This window comes from Empidonax traillii, unplaced genomic scaffold (genome assembly GCF_003031625.1).
Source record: "Empidonax traillii isolate 1590-97213 ecotype Southwest subspecies unplaced genomic scaffold, ASM303162v1 scaffold10:size5872457, whole genome shotgun sequence".
Taxonomy (NCBI): domain Eukaryota; kingdom Metazoa; phylum Chordata; class Aves; order Passeriformes; family Tyrannidae; genus Empidonax; species Empidonax traillii.
This window is the reverse complement of record NW_020955203.1, coordinates 173,135-194,105: the sequence shown is the minus strand read 5'-3', so window position 1 is coordinate 194,105 and position 20,971 is coordinate 173,135. Positions and strand designations below refer to the sequence as shown.

General features: G+C 45.5%; 1 protein-coding gene across 1 annotated transcript; it reads right to left on the bottom strand.

The window, feature by feature from the left end:
* Positions 1-7,794: 7,794 nt before the first annotated feature.
* On the bottom strand, positions 7,795-19,241 carry AQP3 (aquaporin 3 (Gill blood group)). The gene is made up of 6 exons (XM_027885141.1): positions 19,046-19,241; positions 10,695-10,821; positions 10,391-10,528; positions 9,763-9,881; positions 8,823-9,040; positions 7,795-8,099 (listed from the first exon to the last, which is right to left on the bottom strand). Exons 1-6 carry the CDS (start codon positions 19,151-19,153, stop codon positions 7,931-7,933), a joined length of 879 nt encoding a protein of 292 aa, XP_027740942.1. The 5' UTR covers positions 19,154-19,241; the 3' UTR covers positions 7,795-7,930.
* Between the last annotated feature and the right edge of the window lie 1,730 nt (positions 19,242-20,971).

Here is a 20,971-nt window from a genome sequence, read left to right as displayed (position 1 = left end):
GACGCCGAAACGCAGAAGAGGCACATAAAAGGGCTGAGTGGAGAAGAGGTCATGGGAAGGGAAAATACTGAGCCACTTAACCAAAATGATTGAATAGCAAATGTTGTGTACAGGCTGTCTCCATTGGCACACAACGTGCCATACACCTTCAGCATACACCTTCTCCCCACCTGCCCAGGGGCAGGGTGGTGCTGCTCTCTCTCTCTACTTTAAAGACACTCAAAGGCTCGTGCCCAGACCAGCAAAGGGTCTCAGACGTGGGAAAGCTCTGCGTCGCCACTCCTCACTTGCAGACACCTGGCATGCACGCTGCAGGAGACACACACACGAGTGCCCTGTGGCACAAACAGTGAGATCCACCCTTCCCAAAACCAGCTCCCATCTCCTGAGACCAAGGGCAGTCCCTGAGACTTTCCATTCCGCGCTATTATCCCTTTGGTTATATGTATAAAACATCTTTTTTTCCCCTGGTTCTGCAATTTAGGATAGACCCAAAAGCCCTCGTTTAAATTGTTTAATTCTGACCACTGAAAGTGGAACTCAAGGCTTCAAAGTCACTGAACTGAAATCAAGCAGAACTATTGCTGCCATCACCCCTTCAGGGTCAGAGTCTTCCTTGCTTTGCTGCTTTCTGTCCCATGGATCTTCCTCCTAGTAATCCCAGTCTCAAAAGAAGGTAAGGTGAAAGACTACATTATCCAGGCCTTTCACCTTACTCTGTTAGGGATCACACAGCCCCTCACAGAACGTCTTAGCTTATGAATCTCAGCAGGGCTGGTACAAAGCCAGCTTCTTCTGGCCAGATTTCCTAGTTGTGGAGTCTCCCTCACCACGATATTCTAGAACCACCTGGACACAATCCTGTGCCATGTGCTCTAGGATGACTCTGCTGGAGTTGAGACATTGGACCAGACGATACAGGCAATGGTCCCTTCCAACCTTACTCACTCTGTGACCCTGTGATCCTCTAGATGTGCTGGAGCAACATTGCTGTTCAGGGATTTATTGGATTGTGGTTCTCCTATGGACCAGGTGCTAGTACTTCTGTCCCCCTGGCTCAGTGGGAGTTTATCAGCATAGCTTCTCCTCTCCCATGAGCTTCTTTCCTCCTGAAGGGCCAATACAGCTGCAAATATTCCCAGAGTGAGCACAAAGTAGATGAGAGAAAAGGACTCGGACACAAAACAGTTTGACTGGAGATTACTTAAAGCAATGCAGCAAGAAAGGGAAAGCAAAGTTAAAGGCCAACAGAAACTCTGCCCTCCTGTGCTGGGTGGAGTTCAGAGGTTGCAAGAGAGCCCAAAATGTCTAAGTGAAAATGTAATTGTTTCAGGTACTGAGCTGACACCAGCCAAATCACAAAATACAGCTATTACGAGTTGTCCCGATGACTCATACCTGAGAGGTGAGTGTTACCTGTGCTCTGGGTTTGAGGCTCCTGTCCAGGAACACAGTACAGTCTTAATAAGGGCCTGTCATGTGAAATAACATATGTGTGGCTGACACCTGAGTGTTCTTGGTTCAGATAGGACAAGGAAACCACCTCTTTGACACAAAGTACGTCTCTTTCAGATCAAATAGCTCAAGCAGAGCCTTAGCTGCTATGTCTGCCAGGGAACATCCACCTGGGACTATTTACCAACGACAGCAGCCAGAAACCCCAGCATCTGGGTGTTTGTTCCCTGCAAGGTTGTTCAGAAAGGTGTGGCTGTACTCTCAAGCATGACTTAAAACAGCTGAAGATCTACTGGAACAAGCTAAGTCTGCCTGGCAGAGACATTTTCTTCCAGAGAGAAAATCAGAGAAAAAGAAATGTTATTATGAGACATCAGTGTTTCTCCTTGGCACAGTGAATAGATTACCCCCTCTCTGTATAAACCAACAAACTCCTATTTCGCTACGTAAATGCAGTGTTACTCCAGTTCCTCAAGAGGGCTGGTTTCAATGAAGTCTGTCACAACTCAAACCAAACCAAGAAGAGTATCTGGGAGCTCAAAAGCCACCTCATCCATGTGGTTTTCACTGCTCCCTGTTGCAGCATTCCTAAAGAGGGTAGGGAGGTGTGAGTGGCTGTTGCTGGAGACTGGGCACTGAGGCAGGCAGACCTCTTATTTGTTCCCTCTCTTTTTCTCTCACCTCTGTGGAAATCCTACCACAAAGTAAATGGAACTATGGCGATTTCTTGAGTTTCTGCCTCTGCCCAGGCCATAGTTTCCTGGGGGGAGTTCCACTCCAGCCCAGTGACCTCCAGGGCCTGACCGAGTTGCACACACATAGAATTCTCTTACATGGGGTTTGGAGGTGTGACATAGGGCCTGCAGAAGATCTTAGCCCCTCTGGAGTGGCAGCTAGAGCCATGCAGGATGATCCAGGGCACCTCAAACAGTTCCAGACCCCTGCACTTAGGCATCTGAGTTGAGCCTGTCGTCAGCACAGTCAGTAAAGCAATTCAATCCTCCTTTGCAGATGGACTCAGAGAAAGTCCGTGCTGAATCCTGGGCTGCCAGACTTCCCTCAGCTGCCATTTGCTCCTCTCCCACTGCGCTTGTCTCATGTGCTGCAGAGCTCAGATAGCTTCTGCACCTGTCCTCTCTGACGGATTTTCTGACACTCTTGCTCAGTCATCCCTCCACCCTCAGGTCCCTGGAGACAGCTCAAAGATCTTCTTAGTGTTCCACTATTCATTTTTTGGAGGCTCTGAGAACACCATCATCTTTGTCTTGTGTCTGGACAGACAAATATCATCCTAGTATGAGGAACATTCATCTCTGTGACGTGTTTTTCAAGCTGAGCCGTTCATTTGGGTAGGCACAGTGCTGGGCTGCAGTGTCTGACATCTGCTCAGCACTTGGAGTGTGCGGACTATGAGGCAGCAGACACGGAAAGAGGTTTGGCAACACGTCACTTTGTGTTCCTGTTTCTCAGTGATAGAGGAGACTCTGTTATCTTGTGCTTCCACTAGGGACAGAGTGATGAATTTCAAGAGCTAATGGGGTTCCAGACACTGAGAAGAGGGTAAATGCTGAATGTCCCTAATTAGATGAAGGTAAGTCCACAGATACACAGCTACTCTGTGCACAGTACTTTTGCTGGAGCAAAAGGGTTTTCTAGGATGACAAGACCTGACCAGAGCCCCAGCCACCTCTGTACCCCACTCTGTTCTTGGGTATTGCATTCATTCTACTTCCAGTGAGTGTTACAGGACTCAGGGACATGTTTGCCCTCCTGGAGGTGGCTAGATGGGACCACACTGGCAGTTCTTATGTCTAATGAGTTATACTTTAGTCTAAAGTCTTATCTAAAGTCTTATATTACAGCTTTTCATCTGCCACCAGAGTAACACAAGAAGGGGGACTCACTCACATCACAATACCCAAGTGATTGTTGTGGGAATACGTGGAACTGACTGCTGGGAAAGCAGGGGCAGCAGGCAAGGCATCCTTAGCTGTCCTGGATGCAGGAGTAAGTTTCCACCCCAAACTCCAGGCCCCTGGGACAGGACAGTTACCTGCGTGCTGCCAGGTAAGCTGTGAGCCAATTGGTCTGGGTCAGATGCACAGACTGAGATGCAGATGAGCTGTGACAGTGCTTTAATTAAAGATTTTATGCAAAGAAGAAAAAGAAGTCAAAGACACTTCCATTTGAGACAAAGTGCCAAAGAGTGCGGGACATTTTAGAGAAGGTTTCTCAGACCCCGAGAGGTTTCACCTGGTTCCAGGTCAGTGGCAAAAGTCAGTAAAATGCAAGCAATATTCTTGGGAGGAGGGAGAAAAAGAGATTTGGTACATGGAAACAGGGCAAACTACATGCATGGAGCTAAGGTAATTGGTGGTCCTGCAACCAATAAAACCACCATCTCAGGCAGCACATTTCTTGTTATATTTTCAGAGGTGCATCCTAGTTAGCAATCTTTAGCCTGAGAGCTTGTTCTCCTGTTGTCCCTCCTCCCATTTATTTACTTTCTCTTCTTCACCAAGGTGAAGGTTATGGGGAGAACGGAAGACAGCAAGCAGATGATGTGTCAGTGCTTGTCTCCTTTGGGCACATGTGGAAACCTCCCCTAGTGCAGCCCCATCAGACCCACCTGGAGGTGGTCAGCCAAATACAATCAGCTCCTGCATCCCCAGCACCCACCACTGTAAGATGGAAAGCTGCAAATCAATTTGGGATGGAAGAGCTGCGCAATGGGAGACTATGTTATTCTTCCATCCACACTGCAGGGCCAAACACAGACAGCCCTTTGACTCATGATGCCACCTTGCTCCCACCAGGTGAAACAGAGCAGAATCTGGAGAAGATTGGCACTGCTGCTCCGATCTTACAGATGGGCACAGCAAACAGACCTGGGACAGCCTCCTCAGGCATTCTTGCCGAAGCACCTGCAGCAAGGAGCTTAGACCAGCTGAGAACTAAGAGGAACTGAATACTTGCCCACATTTATCTTGCATATTAAATTTTTAGAGTTTAGGATCAGAAAGCACAAATCCTGTCAACTTGACCTTCTGTAATGGAGAGGTCTGGGAATTTCCTCCAGTGGGACTTGCAGTTTGCAGTTTAACTGGAAGACCTTTTTGCAAGACAGCCAGTCTTAATTTGAAAACCTCACAGAATAGAGAATCCACAACACCTTTTAACATTTTGTTCCAACAACAAATTACACTCCCTGTCAAGCATGAATAGTTTAAATTGTAGATTTATTTCTTCCTACAAAGCGTATTTCAATAGCTTGACAGTTGGAGTTCATCAGACCTAAAACCCGGATGACTATATTTGGCCAGATGAGTCTTACCTCTCCACTGACTCCAAAAGAAAAGCATTAACTACAGGGTGATTCATTGCCTTTGAAATTTAGGAATGAAGGAAAAAGAAAAATCTTCAGATCTGTATGGCCCACCAGGCAAATAATGCCCAGAAGGTCTCTCAAGGCTGCTAAATTGAAAACAAGCAGAACCACAACTTGCAGTAGTTTAAGGGTGTCTGCTGCCAGGGAAAATACTTTTCCTCCCCACACTTTAATAGCACTTCTACAGCTCTTGAAATATGGCTCATCAAACTGTCCTGTGCACTGCCCTCCTTACATGGATAACAAAGAGCAACAACAAAATCATGTCTCATATGAGCCAGACCCTTCTGGAGGCTATGTTCTCAATAGCATTCCATCCCCTGATGACAGGCAATGCCTGCCCCTTTCCTCCTCTTAATGGATCCACTCAGCAATGCTTGGGGCTTCTCCAACAGATCCCAGCAAAGCCAAAAGCACCTTTTTTTTTTTTTTTTTTTTTGGGGGGGGGGGGAATGATTAAGACAAAAAAACTTCACCTGAAACTGGTATGACGTTTTACTGCAGTTTTAATAGGTGTAATAATACATACCACAGGCACAGGTAAGGCAAGGATATAGAAAAAGGCAATTACTACATGCCAGGCAAAACCAGAAGGAATGCTGTAGGTAAAGTAACCAAAAAGAAAAGAAAGGGGGGACACGAAAAAAACCCAAACAAGAAACCCCACTGCACCTTGAATCAAAAACCTTAAGATCTGCAGTAAGAATTTTAAAACATTGACCAAGTCAGTTGAAGATACAATGTGGTAGAAAAGCAGAAAAAGGACTAAGTCCTGAAGAGGATTGACCTCTGCGGCTATCTTAGTTGATCACAGTAATATACACGACTGATACACATATTTTGAGGGATGAACTTTCGTGTCAGAAATGGAATAAAGCAGCATGCTGTTATGCACACAGAGCAAACCAAGCAACCCTGGGAACTTTCTTGCCAAAAGCCATTTTATTTCCAGTTGGTGAATTGCAGGAAACCACATTCATCCAGACCTCACTGAATTGTTCAGTTTGGCACCACATGGGAAGTTAGGAGTTATTTTAAGGCAGCACAATTAATACAGGAAAAATACAGCAGTACACAAATCAGCCAAAGAGCAACAAGAATTTTATTTACACAGAACACAGCTGCTTGTGTAATTCTGTGAGCACTGGACTCAGATTGTAGTACTTTTCCTTGCCTGGTATAGCTAACAAAAACAAAAAAATCGGTGACTAGTGCAATGTGCTAAGTGGGGCTGGATAGTATATGAAATGCAGAGTGGGACTGCATACTCAGAAGAACTGTTAAGTGAGAGAATAGCAAGAGAATTTAAATTATATAAAGGGTGAAGGACAAATACTTGTCCAATGGTTCTTTTTGCCTTATGAATAGGATGCCTGAGAGCAGGACACTCCCACGTCCCAGCCCATACCTTTGCCAATATACAAGGTACCCCCCCCTCTCTTCCCACTTGCCCCAAAAGGGAAAGGAATAAAACACAAATGGAGAACGTAGATGTACTGAAAAGGTTAATTCCTCTTTGTTCAGGCTGAAGAGGAAAAGGGCTTGGGGAAGCTATTCCTATAGATAACTTCCTTTCTGTGGTGAAGTTTGCTGACAGCTGCTAAAAAATACAAGCAACACTAGAACTTTACAGTGTGGGTATCGGCACTTTATTTTTTTACAAAGGAAAAAAATAGGAATACATCTTTTTGGTGACTGGAAATGTGTACAATCTATTTCAATGAATTCATGCACTAAAGAAAGTCTCTGAATGAGTTTCTCTAATGCACAGGACTCACAAATTCTTTCACAATCAATAATGCTTGTTTAAAATACTCTTTAGTAATGTGGCATTGGGAGAGTCAGAGATCCCCTGAGATGGCAGTACTGCTAGTACAGGAGGTGCCTGACCTCAGTCCCTCAGCCATGAGTACCAGGGTTACCTCAGTAATTCTGCAAGGAAGGAAAGAGGTGCTCCAAACAACCCAGTGCCTTAATCTAAGACCACCCCAGGAAAATCCAACAACATCTCAGAGCTGACAGAGAATCGGCAGTTCCCACACATCTCTAAATTAACTCATCCCAACCTTGGTATTTAGTAACAGCTTTAAGGAGTGTATTTATATATAAATCTACTAAGAAAAAAAAATCCAAAAAACAAAACAAACAACCAACAACAGTATTGTAAAATTTACATGAACACACGCAACTTTAGCAACACCGTGTTTCCAGTGGATCTTGGCTGTTAACTGCTTGCAGTTTATATACAAAGCTGATTAATTGGAAAGGCTGCTTCGGGGAGCCAAGCTTTCTTTCTAGGTTAGCCCCTGGCTAGAACAAGGATTTCCTACATGTGATCCTCTAGGAGTGGGCAATATTAAAATTTGAGATTAGAACACCAGGCCGCATTTGTTTGTAAACATTTTGTCTTCATATTAAATTAAAATCCACTACATTCTTACTCTTTGCGTTGGCATTAGGGATCAGCTGATTGACACAATGTTCTAGGAATTCATGGGAGATATAGAGTTTGGCCAAAAAAAAATCCTTTAGACTAGTTAATTCCTGGTGTCAAGTTATTGACTTTAAAACAACATCAAGCAGAATTTGATCCACAGTAGAATCACAGGCAAATTTTTTTCCAGGATGTAGGAGTTTCCAATCCACGCTAGCAAAACGATTTAAGTTTTGCGTGATCCCCATTCTGCAGATTGGAACACAGGTTTGAAGAAAAGCAGTTTGCCAAGGTCACAGGCAGCGTCAGTAACACAGCCCCAAAAGAGCTCCTGATTCCTGAACACCTAACTCATGTTGGACAGCAATGCCTACTTCTCTCCTGACTCCTACAGTCCTCAATCCCCTTCTATTAGGAAAAGATTACATGATACTACATTTGGAGGAAGGCTTACAGGGAAATGTCAAAAGCAAATGCATCAGGGATATTAAAAAAAAACAAAAAAAAAACCAAAAAAAAACCAACAACTAGAATATCTCAAGACAGGTAAAAAACTCTTCCTGTTGTTCTTGAAGCTCTTCTTAACTCCTCCTCCTCTTTGCCAACTGCAGTCCTGAGTAATGAATACCTGCCAGATCAGAGTGGCAGCTTCCTCAGACCCTCTCCTTGTGCTTCACGTTAGCCAGCTTGACTGTTTCCTGCTCAGAGGCAGGTGGTGAAGGCTCATCGTGGCATCCAATCATCAGCTGGTAGACTATCACTCCTGCAATTGCCCCAAGGAAAGGAGCAACAATTGGAACCCACCACCACTGCTTGCCAGTCCTGGAAAATAAAAAGGAAGTGCTCAAAGTGAGAACTGCAGCCTAAGCACTGGGATATCTGTGTTTGGACCTGGAGCAATGCAAGGATCTGGTCCTCTCCAGCCATAACCATGGAGTTGCACAAGCCAATAGCACCCACATGTCTGCAGCGTTTCCAAGGCAGATATTGCCCCACACCCCATCCTGCAAGTCCAGGTGACCAGCGATTCAGAACACCTATTTACAGGACTTCCAAGACTGTCTCTCCACCAAGAAAGGAGAGAAGCATTTGCAGTGCCTAAACTAGGCACCTTCAGTTCCCTCCCACCACTTGCAGGAAAGCAGCCCTTGATAACAAGAATCATGGCTCTCTTGATTTTCCCCAGAAACAACAAAATTCAAATATAACAAGCAACTTCCATTTTCTACTGGAAAAAAAAAAAAAAAAAAAAAAAAAAAAACAAACATGATATGCTCATGTTCAAGGTAGAACTGAAATTCTCATGGATTCTCCTAGATTTCCCCTTTGATAGAAAAGTTATGTCATTTGCTCTCACCACTGGAATCTGCCCAGCTTCTGTGATTACTTAAGAAGTCAAAGCAGAGCAAACAGTGCCTTTTAAAAACTTAGATATCCAAAGATATCTCATGGGTGCCAAGACTCTTTATCGTGCCAGAGTGCATCTATTTGGACTCATAATTTATTTAGCCTTGATCCACAAGGTTTTCATCGGCAAGCACTTACCAGAACACTTCCGCGCCCCAGCCAGCGATGGCTGTGAAGAGACGAGGCCCAAAGTCCCTGGCAGGGTTGACAGCATAGCCAGAGTTGAAGCCCATGGAGGTTCCAATAACGAGGACAACAAAGCCAACTGTGAAAGCCTCCAGCCCTGTGGGGACGGGGTTGTTGTAGGGATCAACAATAGCCAAGACACAGACAATGAGGGAGGCGGTGCCAATGAACTGGAGAGGGATGGGGAAGAAAAAAGAAGAATTTAATTCAGGTTAGCCTTTTACCCAAGTTATTTAACTCTTCTAGGACTTAATTCTCTTAACTGGAAGAGCTGCACTAAGTCATCCCATGACATTATCAGACCAAGTAGACTGAGCACCCATGGGAACAGGAGAGTAGAACATGCTCCTCCTGACAGCCCATAATGTCAGCCAAGCTCACACCTTTTTCCCTACCCACAGAACTATGAATAACTGTTTAGGAAGCCAGGAAAGATGAAAACATCTTCTTAAACTTGCTTCCAACATGCCATGGCTAGGTGGCAGCTGTCCCTTTTGTGGTAACTTCAGGGAGACAGTCACATTCAACAACCACCAGCACCCCACACCCAGCTGATGTCTGAATTGTTCAACAGCCACAGTAGAAGAGTGAGAATGAAAAAGAGCCAGCATTTCTCATATTGTGGCTCTTCAGGGACTGAGAGCAAATTATATTCTTTTCTCTGATGTCTTGGACAGTGTTGTATCACTGGTTAACCCCCCCAAGACCTTCTTGCTGTGAGGTCCTTTCCGGCCTTGCTCTTCCTACGGACTAGTGAGATGCGTGTGTCAGCTCCAAAAACCTTTCTGGTTATCTTAAAATTGCAATTCATTTTCTAACTAAAGGTGAAGCCCAGAACCACCCCAAAAGATTCCTCTTCAAATGCACTTTGATACTCCCAGCACCCTCTAACCTGGTCAAAGAATCCATTCACAACATTCAGATGCTCAGATGGGTAGGTGGCGAAGATACCAGCAGTGCCATTCTGTCCTGTTACGTACAGCTGGTTACTGCCAAAAGCCCAGATGGCATCTAGAAACAGGGGTAAGAAAAGAGAAAGGTAGAGAGGTAAGTCATTTTACAACATGCATTTCAGAGAGGACCTTGCTTGGAAAATTACTAAAACAATGGCTCCACAAAGCCATGAAAATTGAGATTCAACTCCCTGAGCGCCCCACTGCTGTATGTTGCAAACCCATTTGCTGTAGGCCGAACATTCATTTTGAAATTACTTTTATGGAAGATCTGTTTCAAGTCCAGACAGGAGATACAGGAGGGGCCATTCAGTGGTCCACCAATCATTACTCAGGGGCAAAGAGTCGCACATTAACAACACTATTTGGCCTTCAGATTGATTTGAGGAGGCTTGAACCCACCATTATGAGAATGGGAAAGCCATCCTAAAAACACAGCAAGGAGGTCTGATGGAACTCTGCTCTGCAAGAAAGTTCTTCTCTCTGATCTGGGGACCTCCCTCCCTGCAGCAAGTCACAAAGAGCAGTAGTCTCACCCCAAAAAGCACACAAGGTTTCCACACTCACCGTAGTACAGCCCAAAGACTATGCCAGCTCCAAGGAAAGCCCCTAGGGTTTGTGCAAGGGCATAAATTGGCAGCTTGATCCAGGGCTCCCGGGCCAAGAAGCACATGGCAAAAGTGACAGCTGGGTTCAGGTGTCCACCTGCAGAGAGGTTGGTGGTTAGTGTACTTTTAGGGGTAGAATTTGCATCCCAGAGCTGTGCCAAGGGACACTAGTTTCCATGACAGTGCAGCACAGGAAAAGTACAGCCACCTAGGCCTACACAGTTGATACAGGTGAAATCCAGCCTGCACGGAGCCCCACGTACCTGATACCTGTCCTGCAATCAGAATGCCAAGTGTCACAGCAAAGCCGAAGGCCAGGTTGACAGTCAGGAAACTTCCATGAGTCCCTCTGCTGAGCACGATCTGCGCAACGGAGCCACAGCCGAAGAGCTACGAGGAGAAGAGATTGAAGTTACTGCCTCTGTTTCACATCAGAGCCACTTGCTGACCCACGTCTGCAATCGCTCCACTTAACACCTGCTTAACCATCACAGCCTACTCAACGGTGCAACTATTCTGATAAGGGATACAGGTACCTTTTTGTTAAAGTTTGATAATTCCTTAACACAGTAGCACATAGATTGGTAGGAAACAACTTTTTAATGTCTGGAAACACAGCCATGACTGAAGAAGGCCACATTCAGCCTGACATTCATGGAGCTCTCTTCCAGGCTCCATCAAGAAAAGTCTATACTCCAGAGAGCTTGCCATGAGCACAGCCAGAGTCCTGGACTCCTGTCCAAGATTAGGGGTGCACACCAAGCACTTTGGTGGACAAAAGTTGTTTATTTTGGGTGATAAAAGTATTTCCTAATAGCTAAGGGAAGCTGTGTTTTTGCTTAGAGATGTTTGCTCCAATCCTTCTCTTCCCACCTGCATGCAAAAGCCATCATTCCTATGCTCACCCTCAACAACTCAAACCAGTTTTCCCTGGGAATTCTGTTCAGCAGTCATCCAGCTGGAGGATTTCTGTCTTGTCAAGTCTTTCCACTATTCACCATATAATTTAAAGAGCCCTAATCGTGATCATCTGCATGTTTGTATCTTCCACTGACTCCACCTAAACTGACCTGTTGTGTATACCAGGGAATATCACATCGGTGGGTACTGAGAGCATCCTTAAACTAGAGCAGAGATTACACCTTGCTCATGAGATGCTCAAATCTAGGGATCAAGGCTTGACTTATTTCTTGTGACCACATTCCCATAACTACACCCTCACCAAGACTTTCTGCTTCCATGAACTCCATCATCCCAGAATTACTCACTCCACTGCCACAGGGGCATTATACACTCCTAGAGGATAAGCCACTAAAGAGGCACCCAGTTAGCAGGGTTAGCTGTCTTCCTCTCTCCAACCAATACTGGACATGCCCATTGAACAACACGCAATCCAAACCAGGGGCAAAACCAAAACACAGGTAACTCATCACCTCCCATCATCTTGACAACTGACAAATTCCTAACAAAGCAAACACTGCACTCAGCCTGCTGTGAAAGAAGCAGCCAGGCAGGCTGCAGGTTGACTCATGAGCTGGACAATCTGTACACAGGTGCCTCTTGACAAGGAGCCAGGTGCCCAACACAAGGACTTGTGCAGAAAGAACAAAGGAACCTGTTGAACTTGTTGATTAAGGAGGGATGGCCAGCACTGCTCTCTACTGGGTGCAGTCAGAACAGCCCCTCACCAAGCTGGGAAACCATGGCAGAGGAAACTCCAAGACAAAGGCAGAAAAGATGACTCTTGTGTATTGGCAGCAAACACAACCAGCTATGCCCAAACCACCAGAGCAAGCATAGCTCCCATGGAGCAAATAAATACCAGCTGATGACCAGTATTCTCTTCCTTTCCTTACCCCTGACAGTAAGAGAGAGTACTTGGCCACAGTGCTTCCCTCTCTGAGGCCGCACAGCACATCAGTCTGACCACGGAGGGGACAAGCCCACAAAAAGCTGTGTTTGGTAGGATTGACCCCAGGTGATTCCTAGTGATGAAGGTATTTGTGTTATTCACTCTGTAAGAACTGGCAGTTCTGCAAGTGCATGGTGGTTGACCTGTTATACACATACCTTTTCGTTGCAAAAAACCACAGAGTAAAGTTTTCCCACCTCCACCTCCCTGTACACTCGCAAAAGTCTTCCCTTAACCTGGGGGAAAGCCAGGTCTGCCATTTCTCAAGAGGTTATCTCAAGAGGTTATTCCCCATCCTCCTCTCCTCCATACTACACCTGGCAATAGCTCTCCAGCTTTTCCTCAGAAGAGAGTCTATGGGCCGTGCAAAAACACCCTGGAGCCACTCCACAAGAGCACTAGAATTGTTTATCAGATGAGCCCTGAGCATTATTTGGCTTAATTCAGCACAGAAAACTCAACCCTCAGCAGATAAAAACAGTACAGTGATATTTAGGGAGAGGGTAGAACTTTGATATGCATGTGTTCAATTCCATCCTGCACCAGTGGAGTACACTAAACACGAAAGTATATATTGTCATGTATGACATCCCTCCATGGCATTCAACTTTTACAACCAAGTTCTAGTCATGCTCACACATGTTTTTGTGGCAAGTAGCTTAACACTACACGGTTTTGTTGTGGTAGTAGCTACTACAGTTTTTAATCACACCAATTCCACTTCTGCTATCTGCTAGCTTTCCTTCGAATTGCTCTTCCCAGGTAATATGAGACAGGATCCATTTTTTTAAGTCCTCCTTGTCCACTGCTCACAAAGAACTGTTTAGAAACAGCTAGTTTGAGCTGAAAGGTAAGGAAGGTCCAATAAAAGCAACTCAACATTTTTCCCTGAGTCTTAAGTCCGCGCAGTGGATGTAGGAGTTCTCAGGCAATGCTGTACCACTGTGGTCAGGGACAGGGGTGCACACCTAAGGGTGAGGTGATATCTAATTCTTTTGATTTTAATAACCTGACTCCAATAGCACTTGGTTGTTTGTGGGGTTTGTTGATTTTCTTTTTACTTTTAAAAAAACAAAAAAACCACTACTGTAAGAACATCCAGCCAACAGAAATCCAGCTTAGCACCTCACAGGGCAGTGGGTGCAGCAGTCAACTGTTATACCTCATGATTCACCAGCCAAGTTCAGAAGTGGGTTTAATGTGGTAATGAAATTATTGCAACAAAGCATCGCTCTCATCTGTTAAAGCTACTCTCCAAGGAATTGAGGTCAATGCACCCATTAACCAGGTTAATGGAAGCCTGCTCCCTAATTTCATCTTACTGACTCTAGCAAATCTAATGGCTTTCCCTGCCAACAGAGAGGCTTCTCACTCCTTGTGAGCTGATTCAACTCCTTGCCCTGCAAAAAATAACCAAATCCATGTTCTGCAGGAAATGGTCAGAAGGTGGAGGACCTGACAAACTCTATAGGGGACGAGAACACCCCCTGTACTCGTGACACAACAGTTAGAAGCAAAACCAGGAAAAGGTAGCACATTGCTGGGGGAACTTCAATGTCATGAAACTCTAATCTCCCTATGTCCAGGGCGTGTTTTGAGACTGAGCAGTTGGTTTTGACACTCAAGATAAAAACTGCCTGTGTCAATGTCTGAACACACCGAACCCCTGCAGCCAGTAAGGGCTGGTAGGAAAGGACCATGGACGACAAAAAGAAAAGTTGCAACAGCTAATAAAGAAGCAAGGCCACTTAAGTTTTTAGGCAGACCATGTGAAAAATGGCTTCATGCATGAGCTCAGGAGGAAAGCAGTGCTCAGCACTCCCCTGCACAAGAGACAGGTTTCTTCCCTTTCTCGTCTCCTTTATTTGCCAGTGCTCTTTTACACCTTCAGGGGCAATACAAAAGGCCTGGGTGTATTTGCTCTTGGACCTCAGACAGACTGATGTCTAAGTGAAGATGGGAAAATTTTGCTGGCATAGACCAGGAGGAGTGCAATTACCTGAATTACAACTTTTCTCCTAAGCTAGCAAATAAACCAGGGATTAGGCAAGGAGCCTACTGTAAATCTACCCTAATCACCTGGGTGGATGGGAAAGACTGGTCAGCCCTTGCTAGCAGTAGGGAAGATGCCAGAAGGGCAGTCAAATCATGAGTCTGCTCTGAAGGAAGAAACCCTGAGATACTGATGGGTGATTTTTAAGCTTTGGACACACAGAGGGTACCACTCTTCATATCAGAATGAAATTTAGGACTAGCCTACAGTTCCTTCAAGGGAGAAGGCAGAGAGGGAGGGAGTGCATCATGCAGAGATCTTTCTCAACTCCTTGGCCCATGTGGTCAGGAACACTGTCCTTTTTGCTTTTCCTCAAAGCATCTCTCAAACAACCAGACTGGTCACCATTTTCAATTTCAAAGCAAGGAAAAAACTTGGACCCCAGAGTCCAGCTTTTTGTCCAGCACAGCTGGAGGCAGCCTGGGCAGTAGCCAGTTCTGCAGGGAAAGGCAGCAGCAGCAGATGGTCTGTTATGTTACAGCTCTTTACACACCACACGCTGTCCCAGAGCCAAGGCAGGGCTGCAGGACCCAAGAGATAAGAGAGTCTAAGGAAAACTCTGCCCCACACACATCACATGCTAAACAACACTTCACAAAGCTGGAGAAATGAGCAGCTTTCGGCTCAAGAAACCTGAGCAACTTACCGCACAGGATTTGGGCATTAGAGAGGAAATTCACTGTTTTAGCTTGTTCACACATACACAGGGAAGCAAAACCACCTATTCTGATAACCCTAGTATTGCTCAGACTAAGAGGCTTTAACTGTTAGAGAGACTCCACTCTGGTGGAGTTTTCATCACAAGGTTGGGCACTCCTGGGGGAAAGCTGCCTTCCCACCAAGGGCGAGTCTCAATGCATGAACTATCCTGTTTGTAGGAAGAAAAAACCTCCTGCTCCTGCACAGAGACAGCAAAATGGGACAGTTTTGGACAGCTAATGAAGAGCTTCAACCTCTTCTGTTGGAAGAAATGAGGGAGAGAAGCAGCAGTGCTGCCATATCCCACTCAGCATCCAGCTTGCATGGAAGAATCAGCAGCACTCAACATGCTTACAGCAAATATTTCCACCCGCTTTAACAGCCTAGCAAAGCGTTAACAAAGCAAAGAAATCTTAAAAATTAAATATATATAAATAAGATCACACTTCCAACAGTTAAGTGAGGTTCCCCTTCCCTTGGTCATCCCATTAAGTGAGGCTCTCTGTGCCTCGGCTATCCAAACCACTTCGCTGTTTTGGTTTCTGCGGTCTGCAGCACACTCACACTCCAGAAAGCTCCCACTTAGCCACAAAGTCAAGGCATCACTGACTGAAAAGCAATCAGGAATTGTTTTGTTCTTTCTTTGTGCCTCTACAACAGGGAATCACAGCGAGTCCCACTTGGAAATCAGTCATAATCCGCACATTACTTCCCCTGCAAATGTAAAACCCAAAGAGAGACAAAAGTAGTATTTACAGCCAGCAGAGCAAGGCAAACAGATTGAGTCTTTAAGAGAGGCACAGACACCAGCCACTGGAAATCTTAAGAGAGTTAGAGAGTTGCTACAGTAATAACACAAACAGCAAGCGGCTGGGAAAATGCCCTCAGCACTGGTGTTGCTTAACTATTGCCAGCAAGCGGTGCTTCCAACACAGGTATAAAGTTCAAGCCTAAAGTGCCACTCAGAAAGTGCATTTTGAGGAGGGAAAGTGCCAATTAAGGTATCAAAGGAAACTTATGTAGAATCCACATTACTGTTTTTGCAACATCAGGGACACTACCCACGGACTAAATGAACATCGTACAAGGTGCTTGTCCACAGCAAAAGTGGCCGGCAAATAGACAGCAACTCACTTTCACGCTTTTCAGGGCTGCCTTGGTTGGATTATTTTCCTTATCTTATTTTTAAAAAAAAAACTGCTTTAGTGTTAACTATGTTAAGACCCCTAAAACAACCACCGTCATGGCAGTAGGGTTGGAACCAGATGATTAAGGTCCACTCCAACCTAAAACCATTCTACGATTCTACCTTCACAATCTCTAAAAAAAAAAAGTAAGAAAAATAAAATCAAGCATTAAGTTAATTCTTTCAGGTAATAAGACTAGTCAGGGGTCTGCAACAGTTTTTGTCTTTAAGAGTTTGTGAGAGCTGCAGTCATTATGCAGGTGAAAGGGAGGAGAGAAGAAGCTGAAGCAGTGCCAATATCCACAGTGAGACACATTTTATATTACACAGAGAAATTTGAAATAAGCTACAAACTTTAAACAGCCTCCCTCCCTTGGGGCTCAGGAAGTTGATTTTAACGTGAACAATATCAAACCTTAAACCCATCCCTGATATTGTTCTGTTCTAGACATATTTGTCTTCAGTCAACTCCACTTCTCCTGAAGAAAATTTCCTGGATTCCTGGTTGGATATTTTACTGGCTGAAGCTCATGATATTTACTGGCGTTCAATGCATCTAAATGCACACACACACACAGGCTGGCATGGCGGGCAACAGGGGCTTCTGCAAGCTATAGAATGACAATTTCTCTCCTGAGATTATCCAATTTGAACGATTGTGCAGGCCAACTGAGAGGGGAAGAAAGTTGCCTTCAAGTTCTCTTTCTGTTTCATGTGATATAATAAAAGGATGCAAAGGAATCTAGGTGGTAGGGAGCAAAATAAATTATTTTTCTTTAGTAGAAGTAAAAACTCTGAGTGTCCCTTTATTAAGAATAGACTGGGACAACACCAAGTCGGAAAGGGGTTGACTGTCTTGGACAGCAGCTCAGGGACTCCTGCACACAGTGCGGGCTCTGCTTGTCCCCTTAGTCGCACACACACACACATTTAAACACCGCGGGTTTGGTGTCCAGAGGACAAGGCATGTGTTGCCCACTTCTGCCAGTGCAGCCTCCAGCGTGGCCAATGGATGCCAATCACCACCCTCATTTTGGAGGCTGCTGATGAGTTTGAACCAAACCCTTCCTCAGGCTCTGAGCAGATCCCAACTCCTCTCCATCTGGAGAGGCAAGGCTTTAGGGAAAGTAGTCTCTGTTGTGCCAACTGATACAGTCAGCTAGAAGAAGAAATAATGTTTTTTGGATCATGACCCCTTCTGAAATACACATGGCTAAAGCCTTGCCTTGTTTCTCAACAATACTAACTTGGCTATCAGGAGACATTATTCCACCTTACAAGAATTTCCTTGTTTCAATCCTGAGACCAACCGCAGCAACATTAGTGATTCATAGACAGCAACTTTCTAGTTGTTAATCACTTTCCTATCAGCTTCTACCCGCCTTAATTCCAAATAACCCTTCCTTAAAAAATCAACAGGACTTGTTTGCAAACCACCAAAGCTGGGTCGCTCTGATAATACAGACACTGCACTGTGCAAAGCTGCTTTCTTTAAAGAGTGATAACACTTTACAGGGTCTTAGCAGAGTCCCCTAAGCTTGCATACAAAACACTCAGTAGCCCTCCTTTCATCATCAAAAACTAATCTTATTTATGAAAGCATAAAATTGCATTGGTCTTTTTGTGCTGTTCCCCAAGTGCACATGCAGGTTCATCAAACCTTCCTCCACTTTCAACTCCGCCAACAATTAGATTTCTCCCCAAACAGTCCAGCCATCAGTTACAAGGAGGTGTAAACCCACAGTCACTCCACTGAGACCTCTAGGATTGCTCTGGATTTACACCACCTCAGAGGAGCCTGTACCTGCAGATATTCACCAGGTGAACACAACTCATTTCTGCTGGGATATCCACGCACCAGAGACCTGGGGCCCGCTGGGCAGTCCTGCTTTTTTGGAACGCAGATGCCCAAAGCCAGATAAGCCTGTCACTGTTTTTCTGCATCAGTGGTTAGTCCCCACAGCTCATGCACGACTGCCCTAGCTCTTCTCCACTGTCTTTAACTTGAGAGCAAGTTGGGGCTGCTTAAAACATCTGCAACCTAAGGCACTTATACACACATCTATCCTGCTTTTTCCCTCATATCCCATGCTTTTGGAAACTGAGCACTAAAACAGGCAGAAGAGTTTTTTCACCATTTACCACTTAAAAACAGGTGGACTGGCAGCTCGGTGCTGTCACGCACACACCAAGCACGAAATTCCCATTGGCACAAGCTGCCATGGTGATGGGCAGCCCTGCTGAAGAGACCCCGGGGAACCAGCAGCTGACAGCAAAGGGATACTGCAACGGTTTAAATTCTGGCTACTTCTTCCTTATAGGATGCATCAGGAAAAAGAAGTGAGGCGAGGGGGAAAAAAAAAGCTTTAACTTCCTCGGGTGACAGCCCTTGCAGTATTTCAGTGCCAAGATAATACTCCGGGGCTGACAGAAAGGAAGTTTTGCATGATCTCTAGAAAAATACTTGCTGCTTACACAGAGACATTTTGCTCCCTGCACTTCGCAGATACTCATAAGCTCCCAAACACCCAACGAGCTCAGTGGACCCCACCCTTTGCCACACACTCCAGGGTTCACCCTAGAGCAACTTGCATGAAATTTTTCCTGCGCTCCGGGACTCTCCTCTACTCCCTTTGCACCAGGTTGCACCAGAGCTGGGCTCATCCCTGATGCAAACTCTGGCAGCAACGCAGCCCCTTCACTAGGACCATTTCCCCCACACAAAGGGGTTAGAGAGCATCCCCACACCACAGCCCCCACTCACCACCAGGATCAGCGTCCCCAGGCACTCAGCCAGTGCTTGCCGCACTAATTTGTTTCTGATTCTCAGGTGCTCCTCAATGGTAGCAAGAACGTCCTTTTGCCGCCCCATTGCAGTGGAGGTGCTGGTCAAGTGGTGTCAGGGAGAAACCAGCTGCTGACAAAGCCTCAACAAAGTTTCTTCCCCGGCAGAGCTGCCTTTGCTTATAAATAAGTTCATCAATGCCTGACACACCTCCTGGGTAACCACACCCCTTCCACCCGCTCTTCAAACTCAACTTCTTTTTTTTTTTTTTTCCCCCCTCCTTTTCAACGTGAGACAGCGTGGGTGTTTTTTTTTTTTTTTTTTTCATTTGCTTTATTGCTTTCACAGGTAAGCAAAAGCTTCAGGAGCTTCAGAAGGAAGAATTAAACGTGGCAAAGGTGTCCCACTCAAGCCACTCCTGTTCTCATCAGCACCTAAAACATGTGGCCCTATCTGCACTTCTCAAGCTTCAGCTAGATGCATAAACTGAGCAGTGCTTTACCCATTTGTGTGAGCATGGCACCCTGAGTTTAGCTTGCTTTCCTTCCCAAACTCCTGTGGGATGGCGAAGTGGTGTGTGCTGATGGCCTGCAGAGGCTGCAGGTGCTTTGGCAGCAAAATCAGGGTGCAGGAGGGTTTGAACCCCCACAGCTGAGGCCAAGGCACCTCCCGACTCCAGCAATTACCCAGCTGAAGGTGGTATCAAGAAGCAAGACCAGACCTCTCTCCATTAAAATCTGCATCCATCTCCAAATACCTCTGTGCCTTTAAAGTCTGTCCCACTCTCCCAGAATTTTGGGAAAGCACTTGCAGCCCAGTCCCCATGAAAGCTGAAAAAAAGACATGAGATCCCCAGCGCAGAGTTAATCCCCATCCTAGGATCTTGATGAAATGCCCACAGAACCACTGAGCAACATAGGAACCAACCCTTGCTGCGTTTTACCCTCAGTAATAACATATACCACCCTGGGACAATTCTATGGCATAGCCTGGATGAAACCAGTACCAGACCATACCATCTGAGGTGAGGACTGCTAAGAGAATATGTGCATTTCATGGCATCTGGTTTTTGTTAAGTGAGTAGTAAAAATTCCCTGGGCTCCTTGACTCACCAGGGCTTGACGCAGAGCAACACGGCTGAATTTGCAGGACTGAAAGGGACCCTTTTCCTGGATTTGTTTCCCCGCCTCCTCTGCAAAGCCACAGATGCCCAGCTTTTCCTCTTCCCCTTATTTAACCATCAATTTTCCTGTGGAAAAACCAGAGCTTTTTAGTGCAGTGCTGAATGGGCCTTTATTTTGTACAGAAACTGCAGCCAACCCAAGGAGCAGTCAGGAATGTGGTTAAGAAAGCAATAATGTGTGAGGAATCAAATACAGGGAAACACTCAAGTCCAAACATAATTACAGGGACAGGAAACTGTCCTTGTTATTTTGTGCTCAAGCCCAGTCTGGGATCGCCAGCATCAATGGGGTCCTCTGAACTACAGCAAGTGCTCCATCAGGTCTAGGCAATGAATGCTGAGGATGCCCATTTTTTTAACCTTATCTCTATATCCCTCCCCTCACCATCTTGCAGTGCATCGCCAGAGCCATGAAGGCTCCTCACTTGCTCCTTCATTCCACTCTCGTTTATATATTCTGCTCTGTCCTTTCACCCTGACGTTGTATGAAAGCCATCACAGCCAGAAGTAAAGCTGTGTGTTAGGTTTTTTTCCCTTTTGACACTTCCCAAACCCGTGGCCTGGTTTGCCATTTGTTGACCCACCAGTGTGCAGATGCTGGGTTCCGTGGTGCAGTTTTATTGAGATTTATGTAGACTGGCTCCCATTCCTTCCCTGGTGGTGAGGACAGGGCCATCAGAGCAGAAGAGAGCAAAAAGCAAAGGGAGGTGTGATGTTCTCCA

Coding starts and splice junctions, on each gene's coding strand:
- AQP3 (XM_027885141.1), bottom strand. CDS start 19,153: ATGGGGCGGCAAAAGGACGTTCTTGCTACCATTGAGGAGCACCTGAGA. Junction 9,882..10,390: donor AGTCTTTGGGCTGTACTACG/GTGAGTGTGGAA, acceptor CCCTGTTTCTAG/ATGCCATCTGGGCTTTTGGC. Junction 9,041..9,762: donor TGAATGGATTCTTTGACCAG/GTTAGAGGGTGC, acceptor ATCCCTCTCCAG/TTCATTGGCACCGCCTCCCT.